We start from the raw sequence: 21,623 nt of genomic DNA, 5'->3' as shown, positions 1-21,623 counted from the left end.
ATGTATATACATATATATTTTTAACAACACTCTTTTTTGGTCCCAGCTAGAAAGTACAGCAATGGCTGTACAATATACTATAAATATATATATTGTTGCGGTTTTGGGAACCCCTCAGAAGTAATGATAACCACCATACAGGTCCCTTAGAAGCCTGGTGTTGGCTTAGCGGTTAGGGTGCCAGCTTGGGATCTTAGGATCCAGGGTTCAAATCTCGGTCGATCGCTGAATTAAAGCCAGGGGGGTTGACTCAGCCCATCATCCTTCTGAGGTCGGCAAATTGAGTACCAGTTCACTGGTAATTCCCTGTGCATTGCAAGAGGCAACCAACAGGGTTTGCAGCAGGAAGGGTAATTCCCTGTGCATTGCAAGAGGCAACCAACAGGGTTTGCAGCAGGAAGGGCATCCGGCCATAAAACATCTGCTTCAAAAAGGGGACCACGGTGGACCAAAAAGGGGACCAAAGAGGCCAATCCCTGCTCTGCGGGGGGAAATGGCCTCTAAAGGTGGTTGTTTTTGTTTTATACAGGTCCCTTAGAATAGTTATTTCATAGCAGAACATCATCTTAGTCCCTTCCCCTTATATGGGTTAGTATGTTGTTATGTGTTGGGGAGGGGAAGATAGGCCCTCCACTCATAAGGGGAAGCCAGGCAGATGCACAAAGATTGCATCCACAGATATTGATTCAAAGTCTTGAAGGACAGAAGACAGGCCAAAGGACTCAAGGGTGTTATGCTTATCGTGATGCATTATTTATTCCATATAACAAATAAATATGATGTACCTTTATTATTTTTGTATTTGTATGCTTTGTAGGAAATAAATAATACCATCAACATATTCAATCTACGAGATCAGCATTCAAAATTTAATCAGGAACAAAAGTCACAATAGTGCAACAAACTCCATTGTTTATTCTTCAATAGATAAGTGCATGTAAATAGTAAGGTGCATGGATGAAAGTCATAAGGACAGATAGAGGTTTGCTCACAAGGATGGGATTGAAATCTTGATATATTCACTCGTTGTGGTCGTACGGGTTTCTTGGGTGCAGGTCCGAGTCGGAAGGGTTTGGGCATCTCCTTTCGAGGTGGGGCGCCCGGATCCCCCTCATCAGTGTTGTTCGGCTTGGGTGAAGACCGAGGAAACTCTGGCATTGGTTTTTCTCCCGGAGGTCTCAATTTGGGAAAAGCGGGGATAGGGTTCGTCTCAGAAGATGTAGATTTTAAGTTGCCAGAGAACGATTCCCTATGTGTTAGTTCTGGCTTGGCTTTGAGCTTGGGAAATTCTGGCCTGGATTCAGATTTTGTGTTAAAACTAGATCCAGCAATAGATTCTGAAGAGATAGCCGGCTTAAATTTAGAAACAGCTGGCTTCAATTGTGTTGCTCTACTTCCCTGCGCATTGCTTTCAAGCATCTTCAGAAATTCTGCTTTGGATCCAGATTCACCATCTCGAAGAAAAGCTTTCTGTTTTGATTCCAGAACATTATATCCTGCATTTGGCGTCCGTGTTGGTTCACTATCTATGTTTGAACCTGGCTTAGCTTTGACTTGTGGGCCACCTGGCACAAAACCTTGTTGAGTAGATTTTGAAATTGGTTTTTGTTTAGGAAACTCAACCTTTGATTCCTCTTGTTGAAGTTTGTATTGTCCAAATTTGATGTCGTTTGGTCTGGATCCTGTGTTTGGAAAGTCTATATTTACTTTATGTCGAGGAAATGAATTTGTTTCCGGTTCAGGGTGACGTGGGAAGTTGCTTCCATCATGTTTCATGGCATGTGTGCTCGGTTTTGTGAATGGAGGGCCCATAGGGTGTGGATCAACGGGCTCGGAGTAACTGCTCGTTCTTTTGATTTTGTGCGACTCTAGGGGAGGTGGAGAGATGTCCTCCACCTGGTTGAAGCGAGCCATCAATGCACGTACATCCTATCGTTGGGAAAAAGGAAGATGATTACTTGTTTTTTTTTACTTTTTTTTGTCCATTAGACAATATTTAAGAAACAAATAAAAGAAAAATGGCAATCTTTCCTGTTTTGTGTCTCCACCCAAACACAATACGCATGTACTTTTACCCAAACCATTAATGCAAAAAGTAAAACTATGAGATAAAGATTGATAGAAGAGTCAAGCATGAGAAATAATTAAAAGCAAAGTTGGGGCAGGGGGATCAAAGGTGGATTGTGAAGAGGGTGTTGGATTTGGGTGAGGCCAAACTCATGGGAAGGAAAATACATGAAATCCAGCACATGCACACACCGATACCTAGGCCTCATTCAAGCCACTTGTCCTCATTTATTTATTGCCACCTCTATGTGTTGCTTAGTCTATCTATATTGCAGGCCTGTGTTTGCTTAGTCTATCTATATTGCAGGCCTGTGTTTGCTTAGTCTATCTATATTGCAGGCCTGTGTTTGCTTAGTCCATCTATTGCAGGCCTGTGTTGTTTAGTCTATCTATATTGCAGGCCTGTGTTGCTTAGTCTATCTATATTGCAGGCCTGTGTTGCTTAGTCTATCTATATTGCATGTCTGTGCTTGTTTTGTCTATCTATATTGAAGGCCTGTGTTGCTTATAGCCTATCTACTGCAGGCCTATATTACTTAGGCAGTTAAGACCGAAAAATAGGGCGTATCGTTCATTTTTTCAGGAAAGCACCAAATTTGGCACAGATGTAGTATGGACCTATACAATTGTTTTCCTGAGGGGCGCCCAAAAATTCAGAACCCCTGGTGGCCGCCATATTGAATTTCAACATGACCGCCCTCTGTGACCTATTTCCCTCAATAACTTCGATACTATGAGCGATAACACCACAGTTCCAGTGTCTTACCCCATGTTTTCATGGTCTCTGAATCCAATGGGATCAATTGCATAAATATTGGCATCCATCATCTTTAATTTCAAGATGGCCGCCATGGTGTTTCCATTTTCCTTGAATCTCTCATAGTATTTTAGGTAAAATTTCAATTCCAAGTGATACACATTGTTTTATTGGTCTCTGATAACAATGGAATGGTATTAATTAATCAAAGTTACACACAGTTGCAGTTTTAACTTAAAATATTGTGGGCACTTGAAAGGTGGAGGCTCTCGCACAGACGCGTAGTACTACAAGCACTGTCCATCGCAGTCACACAGTGATGTGCAGGGCAGATTTGCCCTGGAGCATTTACAGTTGCCTTTACAGGCCGACTTACAATGGCAGCTTGTAAGCTCTGAACATGCCTCCTGTATCAGTGGTATTGTGGTCCAAATTGGTGTCCAAGAAGTCCCTGTTTTCATCCAGCCCCAATCAGCTGGTGATGGAAGTTCTGGGTAGGGCACAAGTGCCTGACTCCATACGTGTCCAGCCTGAAAACATGCACGTTTTAGGTGTTGTTCGAAGGCGTCTGCTGTTGGGGGAATGTGATCAATTGTTCTTGCCTTCTTCGTGAACAAGTGTCGGCGCATGTCATTCACTGTCTTTATCTCGGTAGTCCGGTCATAGAGGATGGCAACATATCTTTCTATGCTCTGTAGTTCCATAGTAATAGCGTCCACAGATGGCCTATAAGCGAGAGCATGAAAGGTCTGCGTGATGCTGGGGTATGCCTCCCAAGCCTTCCAGGCTGTCTTTTTCCCAATTTGGGCAAAAAATGACACTGTGTCGCAGCCAGTGAAGGCATGAAATAATGGCAAAGACTCGGACTTCCTGCGGCCAAGGCCGGTGGCAATTTTATGGATGGCAAGGTAGCGGTAGCTTTTACCAGTGCCAATGGCAATCCAGAGTTCCTCCACACCGTGTGACTGGTAGGTAAAGTAGTGTGCTATTGCCAAGACCACAATATCAGAATCTACAGTTCGAATCAATACCCGTTTTCTCCCCTTTTTCACGGCATCCAGGACATTTTTGGGGATTTTTTGAATTTTCTGAATTTTTGGGCGCCCCTCAGGAAAACAATTGTATAGGCCCATACTACATCTGTGTCAAATTTGGTGCTTTCCTGAAAAAATGAACGATGCTTCCTCTTAACTGCCTAACTATATTGCTTAGTTCCTCCCTCACATATGAGTGCATACCTATGACCTTTTCAATGTCATACTATTAGATTGTCTCGGCCTTTGTCTTCTTAGCAAAACCACGAGTTGATTGTGCTTTTACATTTGGACTCGAAGGTTCTCGCAATTCTAGACATTCGCTTCAATTGTTGAGAAACAGAATCTAATAAGAAGTGTCACGTCCTCCGGGAATATTAAAACAGATTCTGGGATGTGAGAAATATCGACAATCAAGTAATGTTGACTTCCCCTGAACACTGCACAGTTAATATTTACAGTTTGCTTTTCAAATCTGTCAAAAAGCGTTGAAGTTGGCCTACACTGTGAAATGTCAGCTGATCTATCACAACGCAAGTTTATCATTAATTGCAAGTTATTTTTTGTTTTTTAATACTTGGGCTATGGCTTGTAATATAGCTGACACACACACACACACACACACACACACACACACACACACACACACACACACACACACACACACACACACACATATGAGCATACTGATGAGACAACCACAAAACGCAGCCACTGAGCTTGGGGGAAGTGCCATCACTTCCTGGGATACCCTGGGTACCGGCGACGTCATCAAAATTGCGCCGCTTTTCTCACCGCACTCAGCGGGGGCATTTCCTCAAGAGGAATGTTCTCCTCCCCATGGATGCCAACCAATGGGGATTGCCCGTGCTCTATCCTTTTCGAGCAAGGAAGCAGCACGTACCATTTTAAAAGTCTTTGGTATGACTTGAACCGGTCCAAACCGGATGGGTGTTTTTTAGGAGACACCATCTCCTTACTGGATAGCCATTGGCTCCCTAAGGGAGCTCATCCGCTCTTTGTCAGGTGTTGTTTTTAGTCCTCGCAGGTGTCACAGTCACCCTGGGCCAGTGAGGGGTATCGGTTTAATCGCCGACAACCCGACCATGCGGCAGGTAGCACTGGGTTACATGTTACCAGGGTACCTCATCAAGTGTGATGGAACTCCCAGCCTGCAAAGCACCAATCTGATAGTTTAGAGTCAGGTCACGAATCAAACCAGACTCCACCATGTTGCCTATACGCACCATCCTGTCGGACAGGGTGCTAACAGTCGGACTACCTGTACAGTATCTCACAAACAATATATGGACATGAAAAATTCATCATTTGCACCATTTCATTAGTCGAAGATTGTTTTGTCATTATGTATTTTTTGTTTCTAATGTTATCATTTTTTTTTACCTGCGACAGGAAGTATACAGCTATATGACACGGAACAGAGCCTTTTCCTCTTTAATTACTTCCTGCTTTCCATTTATAGGTAAACCTTTCACTTATTCATACGTAACTTCGACAACTAATCTTGACTTATTACCCTGCGCTCGCGGAGCGAAAAGCGGGGTTAAGCATTGAGTTACGTATAGTCAGGTTCACGATGTTTTTTCGTTCAAAATCATGGTAGATTAGCAAACCTATACATTTTTGGAAACGTTATTACATGGAAAATCTGAAAATCAATGTTTACATTTGCCAATTCCGACCAATTCGATTCGACCAATTCGACCATTCGACCATTCGACCAATCGCTTCGATCGACCATTCGACAATTCGATCGATTCGAGTCGATTCGATTCATCGAATTCGATTCGATCGGCCATTCGACCAATCAATTTGACCGACCTTTGCTTGTGTGGAACGGACTGTGAAAACGATGCGGACGATATTGTCGGATACGACACACAGGACAGTGATGACGAACTCTAAATGGCATATTCTGTAATCGTGTATGTTTGATGCCATTGACTGCCTGTGTATATTTTGTCATTGACTGCCTGTGTAGATGTGAAGTTATACTGACTGCATGTGTATATATGATTTTGCTGACTGCCTCTGTATGTTTGGTGATATGAATTATTGTGACACATTTTGATGTTATTAACTGCCTGTACAAAATGATTCGGTTCCTCGGGCCTCGGGCGAGTGAGGCGTGCTTCGAGCTCTCCACGGCATCGAAGTTTGAGTGTTTTCCCATTCTTGTCTTTGTCAAATTTCCACTGGTTATTTTGCTGTGTACGTGTTATTGTGTGTTTCTAGTTGTTGTTGGTTTGTGGTTCGTGCAAACTTGTGTGTAGTTAATCGTTTTCTGAGTCGTACTTCGTGCGCGGCCTGGTGACTTGGGGCTTCCCTCCCCCCGTCGGTGTTTTGTCGGTTTGGGTTATTTCCTTCGCTGTATTGCTTGTTTCTTTTATTTTGTTTTCTCCCCCTCACCTCACCTCCCTAGACAAATAATTCTATATTGATTCTTTCTCTCCTCCCGGATACGTGCTTGTTCGCTCTCCTCCTCGTCTCGACTTGTGCCCCGCCCCCTGTATCTCGTTTTCTTCCGCCTCTGCTCCTTCTTTCTCAAATCCACGTTCTCGCTTGGAGACTTTTCCCGGATTGTTTTTTTCATCGTTCTGTTTGGATATTGTTGGAATATGTTTAAACCGCAGCCGTGATGCTGATGCTCACTCTAGTCACACTCACCACACTGTCTACAAACTCCTCAGAAAACAGGACACCAACACCATTCACGCCCTCCGGGCACCCTTGCCACACAAACTTGTATTTCTGTCCCTGCCTACCCTTCACCATTCTCACACCACCTCCCTTCCATCTCGTCTCTTGCACACAACATATGTCCACTCTTCTTCTGACCAATACTTCCACCACTTCTCCTGATCTCCCTGTCATTGTCCCCACATTCCATGTCCCAAACCTCAGAAACCGATCTCCACTTCGGGCTGCACCCTGCCCATATGTACTTGTGATTGTCAGGGTTCTCTTTTTGAGGCAATGTTTTTATGGCCGGATGCCCTTCCTGACGCCAACCCTCTTAGTCGTCTCTTCGCTTAGTCGCCCCCCCCCCCCCCCCAGAATTTACATGTTTTAAACGTTTCCCAGTGTGTACCCTGGTCAGAATAGGTACACCGTATCCCTGCGTGTCGTAAGAGACGACTAAGAGGGTTGGCGTCAGGAAGGGCATCCGGCCATAAAAACATTGCCTCAAAAAGAGAACCCTGACAATCACAAGTACATATGGGCAGGGTGCAGCCCGAAGTGGAGATCGGTTTCTGAGGTTTGGGACATGGAATGTGGGGACAATGACAGGGAGATCAGGAGAAGTGGTGGAAGTATTGGTCAGAAGAAGAGTGGACATATGTTGTGTGCAAGAGACGAGATGGAAGGGAGGTGGTGTGAGAATGGTGAAGGGTAGGCAGGGACAGAAATACAAGTTTGTGTGGCAAGGGTGCCCGGAGGGCGTGAATGGTGTTGGTGTCCTGTTTTCTGAGGAGTTTGTAGACAGTGTGGTGAGTGTGACTAGAGTGAGTGATAGGTTGATGATGGTGAAAATGATGATTGGAAAGCTCTTGGTGAACATCATCTCGGGATATGCTCCGCAGGTTGGTCGAAGCGATGAAGAGAAGGACAAGTTCTGGTGTGCGATAGAGAAGCTGATGGAAAACGTGAAAGATGAGGAAGTTGTTGTGGTGGGAGGAGACCTGAATGGACATGTGGGAAGGAGTATGGATGGTTTTGATGGAGTTCATGGGGGTTACGGATATGGTGTGAGAAATGGAGAAGGTGAAAGGATTTTGGAGTTTGCTGATGGAGCTGATTTGTTGATTTGTAATACTCAGTTCCAGAAAGAGGACAATAAGCTTGTTACATACACGTCAGGTGGGTCGACGACAACCGTTGACTACCTGATGGTGCGTCGGCGAGATAGGGGGCATCTCCGGGACACAAAGGTGATCCCGGGGGAGGAGGCTGTTTCACAGCACCACTTGGTTGTCTGCGACATAAGGGTGAAAGGTGCGAGGAGAGCTCGGCAGGTGAAGTACCAACCGAGAATGAAGGTGTGGAGGTTGAAAGAGGTGACAGTAAGGAAAGCATTAAAAGAGAGGCTGAGTAGGGTAGAGGATGATGTGGTTGAGCTTGAAAGTGGTTGGATGTCAATGAAAGCTAGTCTGTTGGGAGCCGTTGGTGAGGTATGTGGATGGACAAAAGGACCACCGAGACACTCGGAAACATGGTGGTGGGATGTTGAGGTTGGAAAGAGGATTGACGAGAAGAGGAAGAAGTTCAAAGAGTGGCAGAAGGCGAAGGGTACGGGAGCAGAAACAGCAGAGCATGAAAGTTATAAGGCAGCCAGGAAGGCTGCAAAGAAAGAGGTAGCAAAGGCGCAGGAGGCATGTAGGAAAATGTTCGGAGAACGCTTGGATTCGGAAGAGGGTCAGAAAGCAGTATTCAGGATTGCAAAGCAGATAGCGAAAGAGAGGTGTGATGTGATGGGGGTGAGTTGCTTGAAGGATGAAGTGGGACAAATCGTTGTCGACCCAGATGGAATTAAAGGAAGATGGAAAAGATATATGGAAATGCTGTTGAATACAGAGAATGAATGGGATGGCAACATAGAGAGTAACCCAGTTTTAGGACCGGCAGAGAAGATAACTGAGAAGGAAGTTGAGGAAGCGATAAAAGCAATGAAGAGTGGAAAAGCGGGAGGGCCGACGGGAGTTGTGGGAGATATGTTGAAGGCAGCAGGAAGTTGGGGTGTGAAGAAAATGACAGAGATCTGTAATCTGGCGGTGAAAGAAGGCCGCATTCCAGTGAATTGGGAACTGAGTACCCTCGTCCCTCTATACAAGGGGAAAGGTGACCCTCTGGAGTGTGGCTCGTACCGAGCGATAAAGTTATTGGAGCATGGAATGAAGGTATTGGAAAGGGTGTTGGAGAGGAGGATAAGGAAGAAAGTGAAGATCGACGAAATGCAGTTTGGATTTATGCCAGGAAGAGGAACGACAGATGCGCTTTTCATTGTGAGGCAGTTGCAGGAGAAGTACATGGATAAGAGGAAGAAGTTGTTTTTTGGGTTTGTTGATCTGGAGAAAGCATTCGATAGGGTTCCACGCAAAGTATTGACATGGGCATTGAGGAAGTTAGGAGTGGAGGAATGGTTGTCAGAGTAGTGATGGCAATGTACAAAAGAGCACGCACAGCTGTAAGGACGAAGGACGGGAACAGTGGTGAGTTTGAGGTGAAGGTGGGAGTGCATCAGGGGTCGGTACTAAGTCCACTACTATTTGTAGCTGTGATGGAGGTGCTGGCTCAGACCGTAAAGGAGGGTTTACCGTGGGAGTTGTTGTATGCAGATGATCTGGTGTTGATTGCGGAAAGTATGGATGGACTGAAGGAAAAGATGAACAAGTGGAAGGAATGTATGGAGACAAAAGGTCTGAAGGTGAATATCGGAAAGACAAAGGTGATGGCAAGTGGTAAAGCATGTGGTGAGGTGGAAAGAACTGGGAAGTGGCCGTGTGCTGTGTGCAGGAAGGGTGTCGGAGTGAACTCTATTCAATGTACAATGTGTGCTGAGTGGGTTCATCAAAAATGTAGTGGTCTGAGAGGATCATTAACCAGTGTGGCAGCTACATTCAAATGTAAGGTGTGCACAGAGGGAGCTGCAGATGGAGGAAATGTTGAGTTGGATCTTGGAGACGGCGTGAAGCTGGAAGGTGTGAAAACATTTTGCTACCTCGGAGACATGCTGAATGGAGAAGGTGGATCAGACTCGGCAACGGTTGCTCGAGTGAGATGTGCATGGAAGAAGTTTCGGGAACTGAGTGGTGTGCTGATGAGGAGGAGAGTGTCGCTGAAGCTGAAGGGAAAGGTGTATGCTGCATGTGTGAGAAGTGTTATGATTTATGGTAGCGAGACATGGGTAATGAACGTAGAGCAGCAACGAAGGCTGGAAAGGGTGGAAATGCGAATGGTTCGATGGATGTGCGGAGTATCGTTGAGAGAGAGGAAGACAAATGATGAATTGCGAAAGATGATGGGAATATTGCCTGTGATTGATGCTGTGAAGAGGAACAGGTTGAGATGGTTTGGTCATGTATTGAGGAAGGATGAAAGTGACTGGTTGAGAAGAGTGATGGAAGTTAATGTAGAAGGAAGTAGAGGACGGGGAAGACCGAGAAAGACTTGGCTAAAGATGGTGGAAGAAGAAATGCGGGCAAGGGGGTTAACAAGGAGAGATGCAGAAAATAGGGCAAAATGGAGAAGATTGTCATGGGGACCGCAAGGCTAACCCCCGCTCTAGCAGGGAACATGGCCTTAAAATGCATGTTGTTGTTGTTGTTTGAATTCCATTCGATCGGCCATTCGACCAATCAATTTGACCGACCTTTGCTTGTGTGGAACGGACTGTGAAAACGATGCGGACGATATTGTCGGATACGACACACAGGACAGTGATGACGAACTCTAAATGGCATATTCTGTAATCGTGTATGTTTGATGCCATTGACTGCCTGTGTATATTTTGTCATTGACTGCCTGTGTAGATGTGAAGTTATACTGACTGCATATGTATATATGATTTTGCTGACTGCCTCTGTATGTTTGGTGATATGAATTATTGTGACACATTTTGATGTTATTAACTGCCTGTACAAAATGATAACATGCGTTTGATTATGTAACTTATCGCGAATATAAAGACAGTATTTTGCAATTCAAAACCTTTGATTCGTGTCTTACCATTCCCCATAGCACTAATTTGATACTTTCATTGGATTCCTTGTCCCTGAAAATATAGGTTTAGTATATTTTAAAAAGTTTTTAGGGTAATTAGAGGCAGAAATAGAACAAAATATGTATTTTACAGTGGCCATTTTGAAAATCCAAAATGGCCGCCATACAGGTATCTCTCCAAATGTAAACATTGATTTTTAGTTTCCTTATGCTATAACCTTTCCAAAAATGTATAGGTTTGCTAATCTACCATGATTTTGAACGAAATATAATTTATTGACATAGTGAACCTGACTAGTACGTGTGTGTGTGCCGTGTCTGCATTTTAAAAATTCATTTTCTCGGCAACCGTTGGTCCGATTGACATGAAATTTTCACCATAGGAGGGCCTCCTCCTGTGTAATATTTTAATGATTATTATGACATCATAGGTCACGTGGTACAGGCGCCATCTTGGGAAAACTTCGCACCTCTACACCTCTATTGCACCGCACCGCACCGCACCTCTATCTCTGAAACCACTCCATGGAAAAAACTGAGACCTGGCTCATTGTCACCGACTCCCCATGTGGAATAATATAGGTTAATGATGTCATCGGTGCCTTCATTATGACGTCATAATTGGACAAATACAACACTTATCCATCCGATCATTTTTATTTTTTTCAGCAACTGTTGGTCTGATGGACACGAAATTTTCACCATAGGAGCGCCTCCTCCTTTGGAATATTTTAATGATAATCATAACGTCATAGGTCATGTGTTACAGGCGCCATCTTAGAAAAACCGAAAAACGTTGCACCTCTATATCTCCAAAACCGCTATATGGAACAAATTTAAACGTGGCTCATTGTAAATAACTCCATATGGGGAGTAGGTGTTGTTAACGATAACGTCATTGCTGCCATAATTATGACGTCATAATTCGACAGGGACAACGCTTAGTCTGATCAGTTTGAAATTTATTGAGCAAGATCTATGCAACAATTATTTAGGGAATATACATTTATGATGACATCGCTCACATGGTCTGGCAGCCATGTTGGATCAAAAAAAAGAAACGTTCAAAAACAGAAGAGTTGGCTCACATCAAGTTGACTGCGCAGGGTAAGTATTCTATGAATACCATCTAGGTTTTAAACAATTCATGGACAGTGGGGGTCATGCCACCTCTTCAAAGCATCCAAGGTGACATTTTCTCATTCATTGACCAAAGCTATATTTCATAATCACCAACAATCAACAAAATTGTGAAAAACATAGCTTGGAAAACACAAAAGCGCCCCAACTAGGATTTTTCTTTAAAATATCTTCATAAAGACAGATTGGTCTTCATCAGGGACTAGCACAGGTTATATGCGCTCCTGATGCTAGATTTCCTCCTGGAGGTGAGGAGTGGGTGTGCTGGTTTGAAAGCCACACGGGCCTACAATGTAGTACGAAAGCCGCATCCGTTAATGGTCAAGTATTCGTCGACTGCTTCAATCAGTCCAGGATTTGCATGCAGTACTCATGTTGCTCTGAACAATATTTTATGATTTAAGTGGCACCTCAATGTTAACACCTATCAGGAAGTACTTTTGAGAGCCAATTGTCAACAACATCACGATAAGCATAGTCCGAGCGATGAGGAAATCGGCATCGCAACCCGTGCGCCCTGAGGTTCATCTCGCCAAAAGGAGACATTGTTTAGCTTCTGACATCAGATTATCCTTGAACTTCCAGACAATAACCGTAGACTTCTGAGATACAAGGCACAATGTAACAGGACAAATTGAGCTTCACCTTCAGGTTGAGTTAAACATACAACTGAGGTACTAGACATCCCCGCAACAAAAGTAGCACGTTAGCTTTGGCTGAACAAAAGAGTCCTTTTCTTATATAGATATTCACTTACCGACATGGTGGAAAAAAAAATTCAGCTGCTTTGTTCAGCTGCTGTTGAGGAACTAAATCAACACTTCTGCTTTCTCAACAAAAGTCAGAAGAGCCGTGGTTACAAGCGGAACTGGGACAACACTGTGGGCCTGGCAGTGTGTGTGTGGCTCGTGGAACGCCTCCATAGCAGCTTGAAGGTTTTTGTACTTGCACACAAGTGAACGAGGTAGGGTTGTTGGTTGAACAGACTCCATCGTCCAAGAACGTGGAATCGTTAACAGGAACGACAAGCACGCCGCACTGCAGATGGCATATAGTGTAAGACTAAACGTCTGGCAAGGGGAACAGGAGGAAGCAGTGGGTAGGTCATGCGGAAAAAGATGTCGGAATAATTGTAGGTAAACCTCTCAAGCAGGCAGGACATGTCAGGTGGAAAGGCAAATACTTATAGGATATAATACGAGGGGAATTACACTTAAATCTGAGAAAGTAGTGCTGGTGTTTGAAAAAAAAAAAGTATCAAAAGGGGAGAAAAAGGAACAGGATGCAATCCAAATTAGTCTAGTAGGAAGACTAGGTCCGCCTGCACCCCCCGGAGATATACTTCTAATCAGTGTTTCTAGATTGGAAAAAATGTGTAGAAAATGACTAGCTATGGCCCCAAGCTGAAAAAATGTCCCACATACCATTTTTATGCAAATTACTGCTGCAAATTTTATGCAAAATTATGCAAATTTTATGCAAATTTTTGATGAGGAGTAGAGTTGAGGGGTCTTTGAGGGCTTCATCGAGGTGCTCTCGGTTGCAAGACTGGGTCATTCTGAGAAGCACAGCAGGGTCAGAGATCATGATGTTCTCCTCCTCAGTGAATCTCTCCATCAACAGCCTCTCCATTGCCTCACACACTGTTTTGAGGCAAAAGAGGGACTTTGCGTAGGCCTTTCCACTGAGAACACCTTTGAGAGATCCACTTGTTACTAGTTGTGCCTCAAAGAGAATCTCTGCATATCCAGAACCACGCATCTTGTGTCCAGTGAGCATCCCGATGTAGTTCATGGATGTGTGGAAGGGTCCAATCGTTACTACATGACTAGCAAATTCATTTGGCCAGCGCCAGATGATGGGAAGGGCTTTCATGCAGACACCCAGATCAAATGTATTCAGGACCCATCTCTGACCCACCTCAGCAGTTGCTGCCTCGGAACGCTTCAGTAGCTCACGAACAACTGCGTTGTCTGTGATCGGTCTGTGCCTGGTGCCTGCATGGCATGGCAATGGCCTGCAGCCTGTGCCTGGGCTAGGGGGTTTCACCTCTGCAACTGGTTCTCCCCCACCCAGCAAATCAACAGTCGACTACTGCACGCCTATCCACCAACCGATCACAGACAACGCAGTTGTTCGTGAGCTACTGAAGCGTTCCGATTGAGCTACTGAAGCGTTTCCAACAATAAATATTTATTGTTGGAAAACCAATGTATTTATAAATATAATTTTCTTTTAAGAATTCCCAAAACACTTAAATCAGGGCAAAACAAATATTAATCGAACTTCCAGTAACGCTCTCCTAGTTAAACTACTCAACATTCAGGCGAACTTCAAGCCAACACTCTTTTGTTCCTCTTTTGTCTCGATTGTGGAATTGCCTTCCTGAAATTGTTCAACCCAGACTCTACCCTCCACGGCCTCAAAGAGTGCGGTGTACCTCCATGTCACGACATCCTCCATCCGTGTAGCCACAATCTTTTCTACCACTATTAACCCTACATAACCCCCCACTTGCAGCTTACTGTTGGTTAAACATATATCAAACATACGTGGTCTTTCTGTCTTATACCGACTCCTCTCCGGCCTTGCTCCCCCAGCTCTCTCTGTGCTCTGTCCCCCCAATATTCCTTCAGGTCGCACAAGATCTGCCTGCAACCCTCTTATGGTTAAACTGCCAAAATCAAGACTCTCTATTCACCTTCACTCTTTCATTCCTCTTTTCTCCCGCTTCTGCAACAATCTCCCACTCTCTTCAATCCCTCTCCTCCCTCCAGGTCTTTAAAACAGCTGTTCAACAGCATCTCTTATCTTCCCCCATCCAAAATCTTGATCTTTTCTACCCCCGTTAATACACCCCAAATCCACCTCTTTCAAACTCTGACTTCATTCCTGAAATTCCTAGTAGCGTCAATTTGTTGTATATGGTGTTCCCCTTCCCTTCCCCTCTATTCCCTTCCACCCCACCCCCCCCCCCCCCCCCAGCCCTCTCCCTCCCACAGATCTCCCGATGTCCCTGTTCTCTACTGTTTTGCTTGTGTGCTTCCCTCTCTGTCCCCATCTTGTCTCCCCCTCCCTTTATTGTTTTATGTGTCCGTTTATGTGTTTTGTGTTTTATGTGCTAATGTGTGTTTAACGTGCTGGCTCTTACACGAGCCTTGATCTTGTATACAAAAAAAAACAAAAAAAAACTAGAAGGCCACTCAGTAGAGCGCATATTCCCGCCGTGGGTCAAGTTGGAATAGTACGATTTCACAAAAGTTTGAGGGAGTCGTTCAGTGACAACACAAGACAAGACAACACAAGACAGACACTGCACAGATATATATATATTTAGAATATATAGAAGATAATGTAAAAAACAAAAAACAAGGCAATTTCACTTACATTTTCGGATTCAGCGTTCAATTCTATATAAGTGAGTGTATTTTGAGGCATGTGTGGCTTCAAATAAAATTGTAAGCCAGAAAAACGTTCGTTTCATTCCTTAGGGATACAACATGTAAAACTGGCCCAAACGTCAAAACAAAACTCGCTCATTTTAAGTCGCACAAGCTAATGCGACCACTCATTCTTCTGGGAAGAATCCCGTGCACATGCTGGTCACACTTATAACGCACCGAAGTCTTTATAAGTTCATCAAATACTGACACCGCGATTGACATTCGCTGAGGTAAATGTTGATATCTCTTCTGAGGTTTAAAAAAAAAAAAACCAAAAAAAAAACAGTTTTAAAGCATTATACGTATCAAACGATACATTTTATGAAACGGGGAAACCTAATACACACTTTGGTGGTTTTAAAATGACAGAATATGTCTTTATTAGAAAAAAAAAAAAGAACCTTGAAGACGACGCTGCTAATAAAATACACCGCTCTAACATATAACCACAAGTTTAAACTACATTTACAACAAATATGAAAACTATTTTCATATAACAATGTTTAATATAGAATATATAGAAGATAATGTAAAAAAAAAATGAGCCCTATCTTCCAATGGTAAACAATCCTTCAAAAAATTCCTGGATCCGGAATAATATCCTGAGCTTCACCAAAAACTAATCAATTCTTCCTTATCCCAAGTGCAATCATCCCACCAACTTTCATCCAAATCCGTTCAGAACTTTTCCAGATATCTTGTTCACAAACACGCGAACACACACACGCACATACACACACACGGACACGATCGAATGCATTACTCACTGGCGGGAGTAATAAATGTAAAAAAACAACAACTAAAAAAAACGGTTTCCTCCAATCTCCTCTCTCTCTCTCGCTTTTCCTGTTCATTCATTTCCTTGCTTGTTTTGTCCAACTGTGGCTCCACTGTTCGTACATTGCCATTTTAACCTTCCTCACCTTACTCTTCCATGAATCTAGTTTTTTTTAATACGTAAAAATGCATTTCAGGATACCAGGCCCAATGATATTTATTCTCCATGATCTACTGTGAAATCACGAGCGGTGGCGTCGCATTTGCTTACCAGAAATCATGGCCACATCCACCTGTTTACATTTGGGGAAAAAGAAGTTGATTGGAGGATATAAGATAAGTATTTGTGCTGTTAAGGCAATAGATAGACTCGGAAAAAGTAGATTTATTGATTTGGTAGGACCCAGCTTAAAGAGAAATAGAAAGTAATGTAGAATCAGAATGGCAGGAATAGGATATCCTTTTCACTCAAAAGGTCGTTGGCGTGTGGACCAGGAAGCCTGGTGTTGGCTTAACGGTTATGATGTCAGGTTTAAGATCTTAGAGTCGTGAGTTTGAGCCCCTGATGTGCCATTAAAACAACACCAGGTGGGTTGACTCAGCCTGTCATCCTTCTAAGGTCAGCAAAATCAGGTAACCAGGTAACCAGGTCAGCAAAACCAGGTAACTGGGGGTAATAAGCCATTCGAGTATCCTGCATCGGAGTGGCGACCCGTCCAAAATTGTACTCCTCAGCCATGAAACTGCCTCGGCAGCTCCTATGCACCTTATTATTAGGTTTTCTCTGCATTTAAATGCAGAGAAATACCGATTACACTGGTCAACAGTCAAATTGGTTCTGACTTATTTTCAACTGTTTCTAACTAATTTGGTGCCCACGAATCCGAATCTGACCTTAAAAGTTCGCTATCACGTAACCTTGACGTAGTACATCATAAGTGTGGAAAAAATCTTTAGAGCATGCGAATTTCTTGATTAAGTCTCAATAAGTCTATTTATTGTCACAAAACAATAATATGAACTTAAATTTTTAAATTACATCACATAAAAAAATGTAAATCTCCAAAAATAATATGAACTTTATAAAATATCACAAAAAATAATATGAACTGAAAGTTTTTATTTCCATCACATAAAAAAATGTAAATCTCCAAAAATAACATGAACTTTAAGTTTTTATTTACATCACATAAAAATATGTAAATCTCCAAAAAGAATATGAACTTTATAAAATATCACAAAAAATAATATGAACTTTATAAAATATCACAAAAAATAATATGAACTTTATAAAATATCACAAAAAATAATATGAACTTTATAAAATATCACAAAACAATAATATGAACTTAAATTTTTAAATTACATCACATAAAAAAATGTAAATCTCCAAAAATAACATGAACTTTAAGTTTTTATTTACATCACATAAAAATATGTAAATCTCCAAAAAGAATATGAACTTTATAAAATATCACAAAAAATAATATGAACTTTATAAAATATCACAAAAAATAATATGAACTTTATAAAATATCACAAAAAATAATATGAACTTTATAAAATATCACAAAAAATAATATGAACTTTATAAAATATCACAAAAAATAATATGAACTTTAAGTTTTTATTTACATCACATAAAAATATGTAAATCTCCAAAAAGAATATGAACTTTATAAAATATCACAAAAAATAATATGAACTGAAAGTTTTTATTTCCATCACATAAAAAAATGTAAATCTCCAAAAATAACATGAACTTTAAGTTTTTATTTACATCACATAAAAATATGTAAATCTCCAAAAAGAATATGAACTTTATAAAATATCATGAAAAATAATATGAACTTTATAAAATATCACAAAAAATAATATGAACTTTATAAAATATCACAAAAAATAATATGAACTTTATAAAATATCACAAAAAATAATATGAACTTTATAAAATATCACAAAAAATAATATGAACTTTATAAAATATCACAAAAAATAATATGAACTTTATAAAATATCACAAAAAATAATATGAACTTTATAAAATATCACAAAAAATAACATGAACTTTATAAAATATCACAAAAAATAATATGAACTTTATAAAATATCACAAAAAAATAATATGAACTTTATAAAATATCACAAAAAATAATATGAACTTTATAAAATATCACAAAAAAATATGAACTTTATAAAATATCACGAAAAATAATATGAACTTTATAAAATATCACAAAAAATAATATGAACTTTATAAAATATCACAAAAAATAATATGAACTTTATATAATATCACAAAAAATAATATGAACTTAATAAAATATCACAAAAAATAATATGAACTTTATAAAATATCACAAAAAATAATATGAACTTTATAAAATATCACAAAAAATAATATGAACTTTATAAAATATCACAAAAAATAATATGAACTTTAAGTTTTTATTTACTTCACATAAAAAAATGTAAATCTCCAAAAATAATATGAACTTTATAAAATATCACAAAAAATAATATGAACTTTAAGTTTTTATTTACATCACATAAAAAAATGTAAATCCCCAAAAATAATATGAACTTTAAGTTTTTATTTACATCACATTAAAAGTGCTTCTGAACTTTACTTTTGCGTTTGTAGGAGCAATCACTTTCACGCTGTAAAGTCCAACAGTAGTCGCCCATCATGTTTGGATTGAATTGGCCTTGATATCGAGTCTCCATGGTGGCAATTTCCTGGTGAAACCTTTCTCCATGTTCATCACTGACATCGTCAAGATTTTGTGGAAAGAAGTCCAGATGAGAATGGAAGAAATGTATCTTGAGTGACATTCGAGCACCGAGCACCTGGTAACTCTTCAACATCTTGTCCACAAGCTCTTCATAATTTGGTGCTCGAAAATTTCCAAAGTAATTCTTAGCAAGAGCCACAAAGCTATCCCAAGCAACGCTTTCCAGCTCAGATATTCTCGTTACAAAGTCCTGATTAGTGAGTACAAGACGAATTTCGGCTGTGGCTGATATTCCTATGGTATACTGGTTCTCATAAACTGGATGTGCTAGTGAAAATTGGGTATCATAATCGAAATCTACAGGTTCATGTTGGTTATAATCACCTCAAAATATACTAGAACCATAACACTTTTAAAATTTTGTTAACCAGTGTTATTATTCCTAGAGTTTTTATTATTCTTCTGCTGGACGTTCACTTTCGAAAACTTCAAAATTAATGTCCTCAGCAACCGTTGGTCCGATTGACACGAAATTTTCACCAAGTGATTGCTGGACATGTATAATTTTTTTACTGCTAATGATGACGTCATAGGTCACGTGGTATTGGTGCCATCTTGGAAAACACCTTCAACTTTTCCCCTCTATATCTCCGAAACGGCTCAATGGAAACAATTGAGTCATGGCACATTCTAAAGAACTGCAATGGAACCAAAAAACATGTGTATTTAGGATATTAAACATGCTAATGCTACGAAGTTAGAATTCGAGAAATAGACCCCTTGATGCCACGAATATGATGTTTTTTACATGACCTTAGTGAAAAAAATTCAGAATGCAAAAAATTTCGACACCATGCGTCACATGGTTCAGCCGCCATATTGTTTTTTTGTGAAAAATACTAAAATCCATTTTTCTCCACAACGGCTGAACAGATCGAGCCCAAACTTTGCATGCACACGCATGCCCATGACGAACAAAATGTTTCCATGACGACGTTGTACGTTGCATCGTTTAGGAGTTATGACGTTTTTAAGCATAAACTTGAAATCCTATCTCCTCCCTAATTTTTGAAGACATCGAGTGGAAACTTTACACAAATGTTCACCATGTAGGGAAGTTAAAACGTTACTTGGGAAGTCTCGATAAGTCACATGGTTTGGTGGCAATAGTTAATTGATCGAAAATCTTAAAAAGCTTCTATCTCTGGTACCGCTGCATTGATCGACTTTAAACTTTAATGTAATGTATCTCTCATCAAGCGGAATAATTTCATCATGATTGGTTGTACCATCTGGAAGCTAGAAGTTATTGTTGAAAGAAGAAGAAACACAACACTTTTTTTTTTCCTCAGGCCATGTAACTGATTGGTTTGCTGCGTCGTAGCTTTGCATACCCTTGGTGATTTCGAGAGATAAGAACACGAGGAGAAGAATAAGGTCAGGTGGAAGTTTGTGGAATTTGTAGTTTTTAAGTTATCGTCGAATAGGGAAATCGCGCATTTGCTGAGGGTCGAGCCTTAATTTTCACTTGGCGTGATTCGTGCAGGCTCGCCGCACGTGCTTGTCTTAACTCGGATTTTTAATTATATTGTCACTTTTCATGGAATGTTGGGGGTTGTGCAGCCACTGATAACTTTTAATTGGTCAAAATCGGTCAAACAGCCACTGAAATACCCTGACGGTACTCGAACCATGCATGCAATGTGCCGTGAATAAAGATGTGTGCAGGAAATGTCCACCAATGCTATATTTAATCGCTGCATGCCATCGTTGGTTGTTTGAATGTATAATGAGATTGTGGAGGGCGTGCTGACACGAGTGTGCAGATTACTACAATAGGTAGGCTGAGGTAAGCTGTGTACCGTGTGTGTGTGTGTGTGCGTGTGTGTGTGTGTGTGTGTGTGTGTTTGGGGGGGGGGGGAGAGATGTGTGTGTGTGTGTGTGTTGGGGGTTGTGTGTGTGTGTATGTGTGTGTGTGGGGGGGGGAGATATGTGTGTGTGTGTGTGTGTGTGTGTGGATGTGTGTGTGTGTGTGCGTGGGGGGGGGGGGGGGTGGGGAGATGTGTGTGTGTGTGTGTGTGTGTGTGCCTGTGGATGTGTGTGTGTGTGTGTGTGTTGATGTGTGTGTGAGTGTGTGGATGTGTGTGTGTGTGTGTGTGTTGAAGTGTGTGTGAGTGTGTGGATGTGTGTGTGTGTGTGGATGTGTGTGTGGGGGGAGGGGGGTGTGGGGAGGTGTGTGTGTGTGTGTGGGGATGTGTGTGTGGGGGGCGGGGGGGAGGGGGAGAGATGTGTGTGTGTGTGTGTGTGTGTGTGTGTGTGTGTGTGTGTGTGTTGTATGAAATTAGCAGTAAAATTTGCATTCGATTTATTTCGAAAGTACAGTATTTCTATTATATTATACTTCTATTATATCTCCATTATATATATTTATTTTGATTAGTCGAAAGCGAGCGGGAAAGCGGAGGAAACTGGTCATCACTGCCAGCAGTTATAAAGTGGCAATTCTAGTTATTACCCTCGCCAAAGGAGAGGGTATTGCATTTGAGTTTGTTTTTTGTCTGTCTGTCTGTTTGTTTGTCCGCACAGAATAAATGTGATTTTCTATGCAACCGTTGGTCCGATTGACAGAAAATTTTCACCATAGGTGCAACTCCACCTGTATAATTTTTAGTGATAATTATAACATCATATGTCAGGTGGTTCGGTCGCCATCTTGGAAAAACCGACAAAATTTGCACCTCTATATCTCCGAAAGCGCTGAATTGAAAAAATTGAGACATGGCTCATTCTAAAGATCTCTCCATGGGGAATAAAATATATTAATGATGATGTCATAAGCTTTTTAACACAAAAGCCTTTATAACTACTGAAAACACATCCTGGCGAGGGTCTGCAATCTCTGATTGCTCTTTCTTGTTATTATTGTGTT

General features: G+C 41.2%; 1 protein-coding gene across 3 annotated transcripts in view; it reads right to left on the bottom strand.

The window, feature by feature from the left end:
- FYB1 (FYN binding protein 1) overlaps positions 1-21,623 on the bottom strand; it is a 125,844-nt gene that overhangs the window by 57,945 nt on the left and 46,276 nt on the right. The window contains exons 2-3 of one of the 3 annotated variants that reach the window (XM_068125321.2): positions 12,497-12,809; positions 993-1,929 (exon numbers count right to left, since the gene is read on the bottom strand). In XM_068125321.2, coding sequence (XP_067981422.2) covers positions 993-1,929; positions 12,497-12,502 — 943 coding nt within the window. In that variant the 5' untranslated portion in view covers positions 12,503-12,809. Of the gene's footprint in view, positions 1-992; positions 1,930-3,200; positions 3,355-12,496; positions 12,810-21,623 lie in introns of those variants that run through there. The other 2 variants (XM_078783803.1, XM_068125322.2) reach the window with 2 other exon arrangements.

The sequence above is a fragment of the Myxine glutinosa genome, chromosome 8, assembly GCF_964187855.1.
Source record: "Myxine glutinosa chromosome 8, kmMyxGlut1.1, whole genome shotgun sequence".
Classification (NCBI taxonomy): domain Eukaryota; kingdom Metazoa; phylum Chordata; class Myxini; order Myxiniformes; family Myxinidae; genus Myxine; species Myxine glutinosa.
This window is presented reverse-complemented; position numbering and strand designations above follow the sequence as displayed.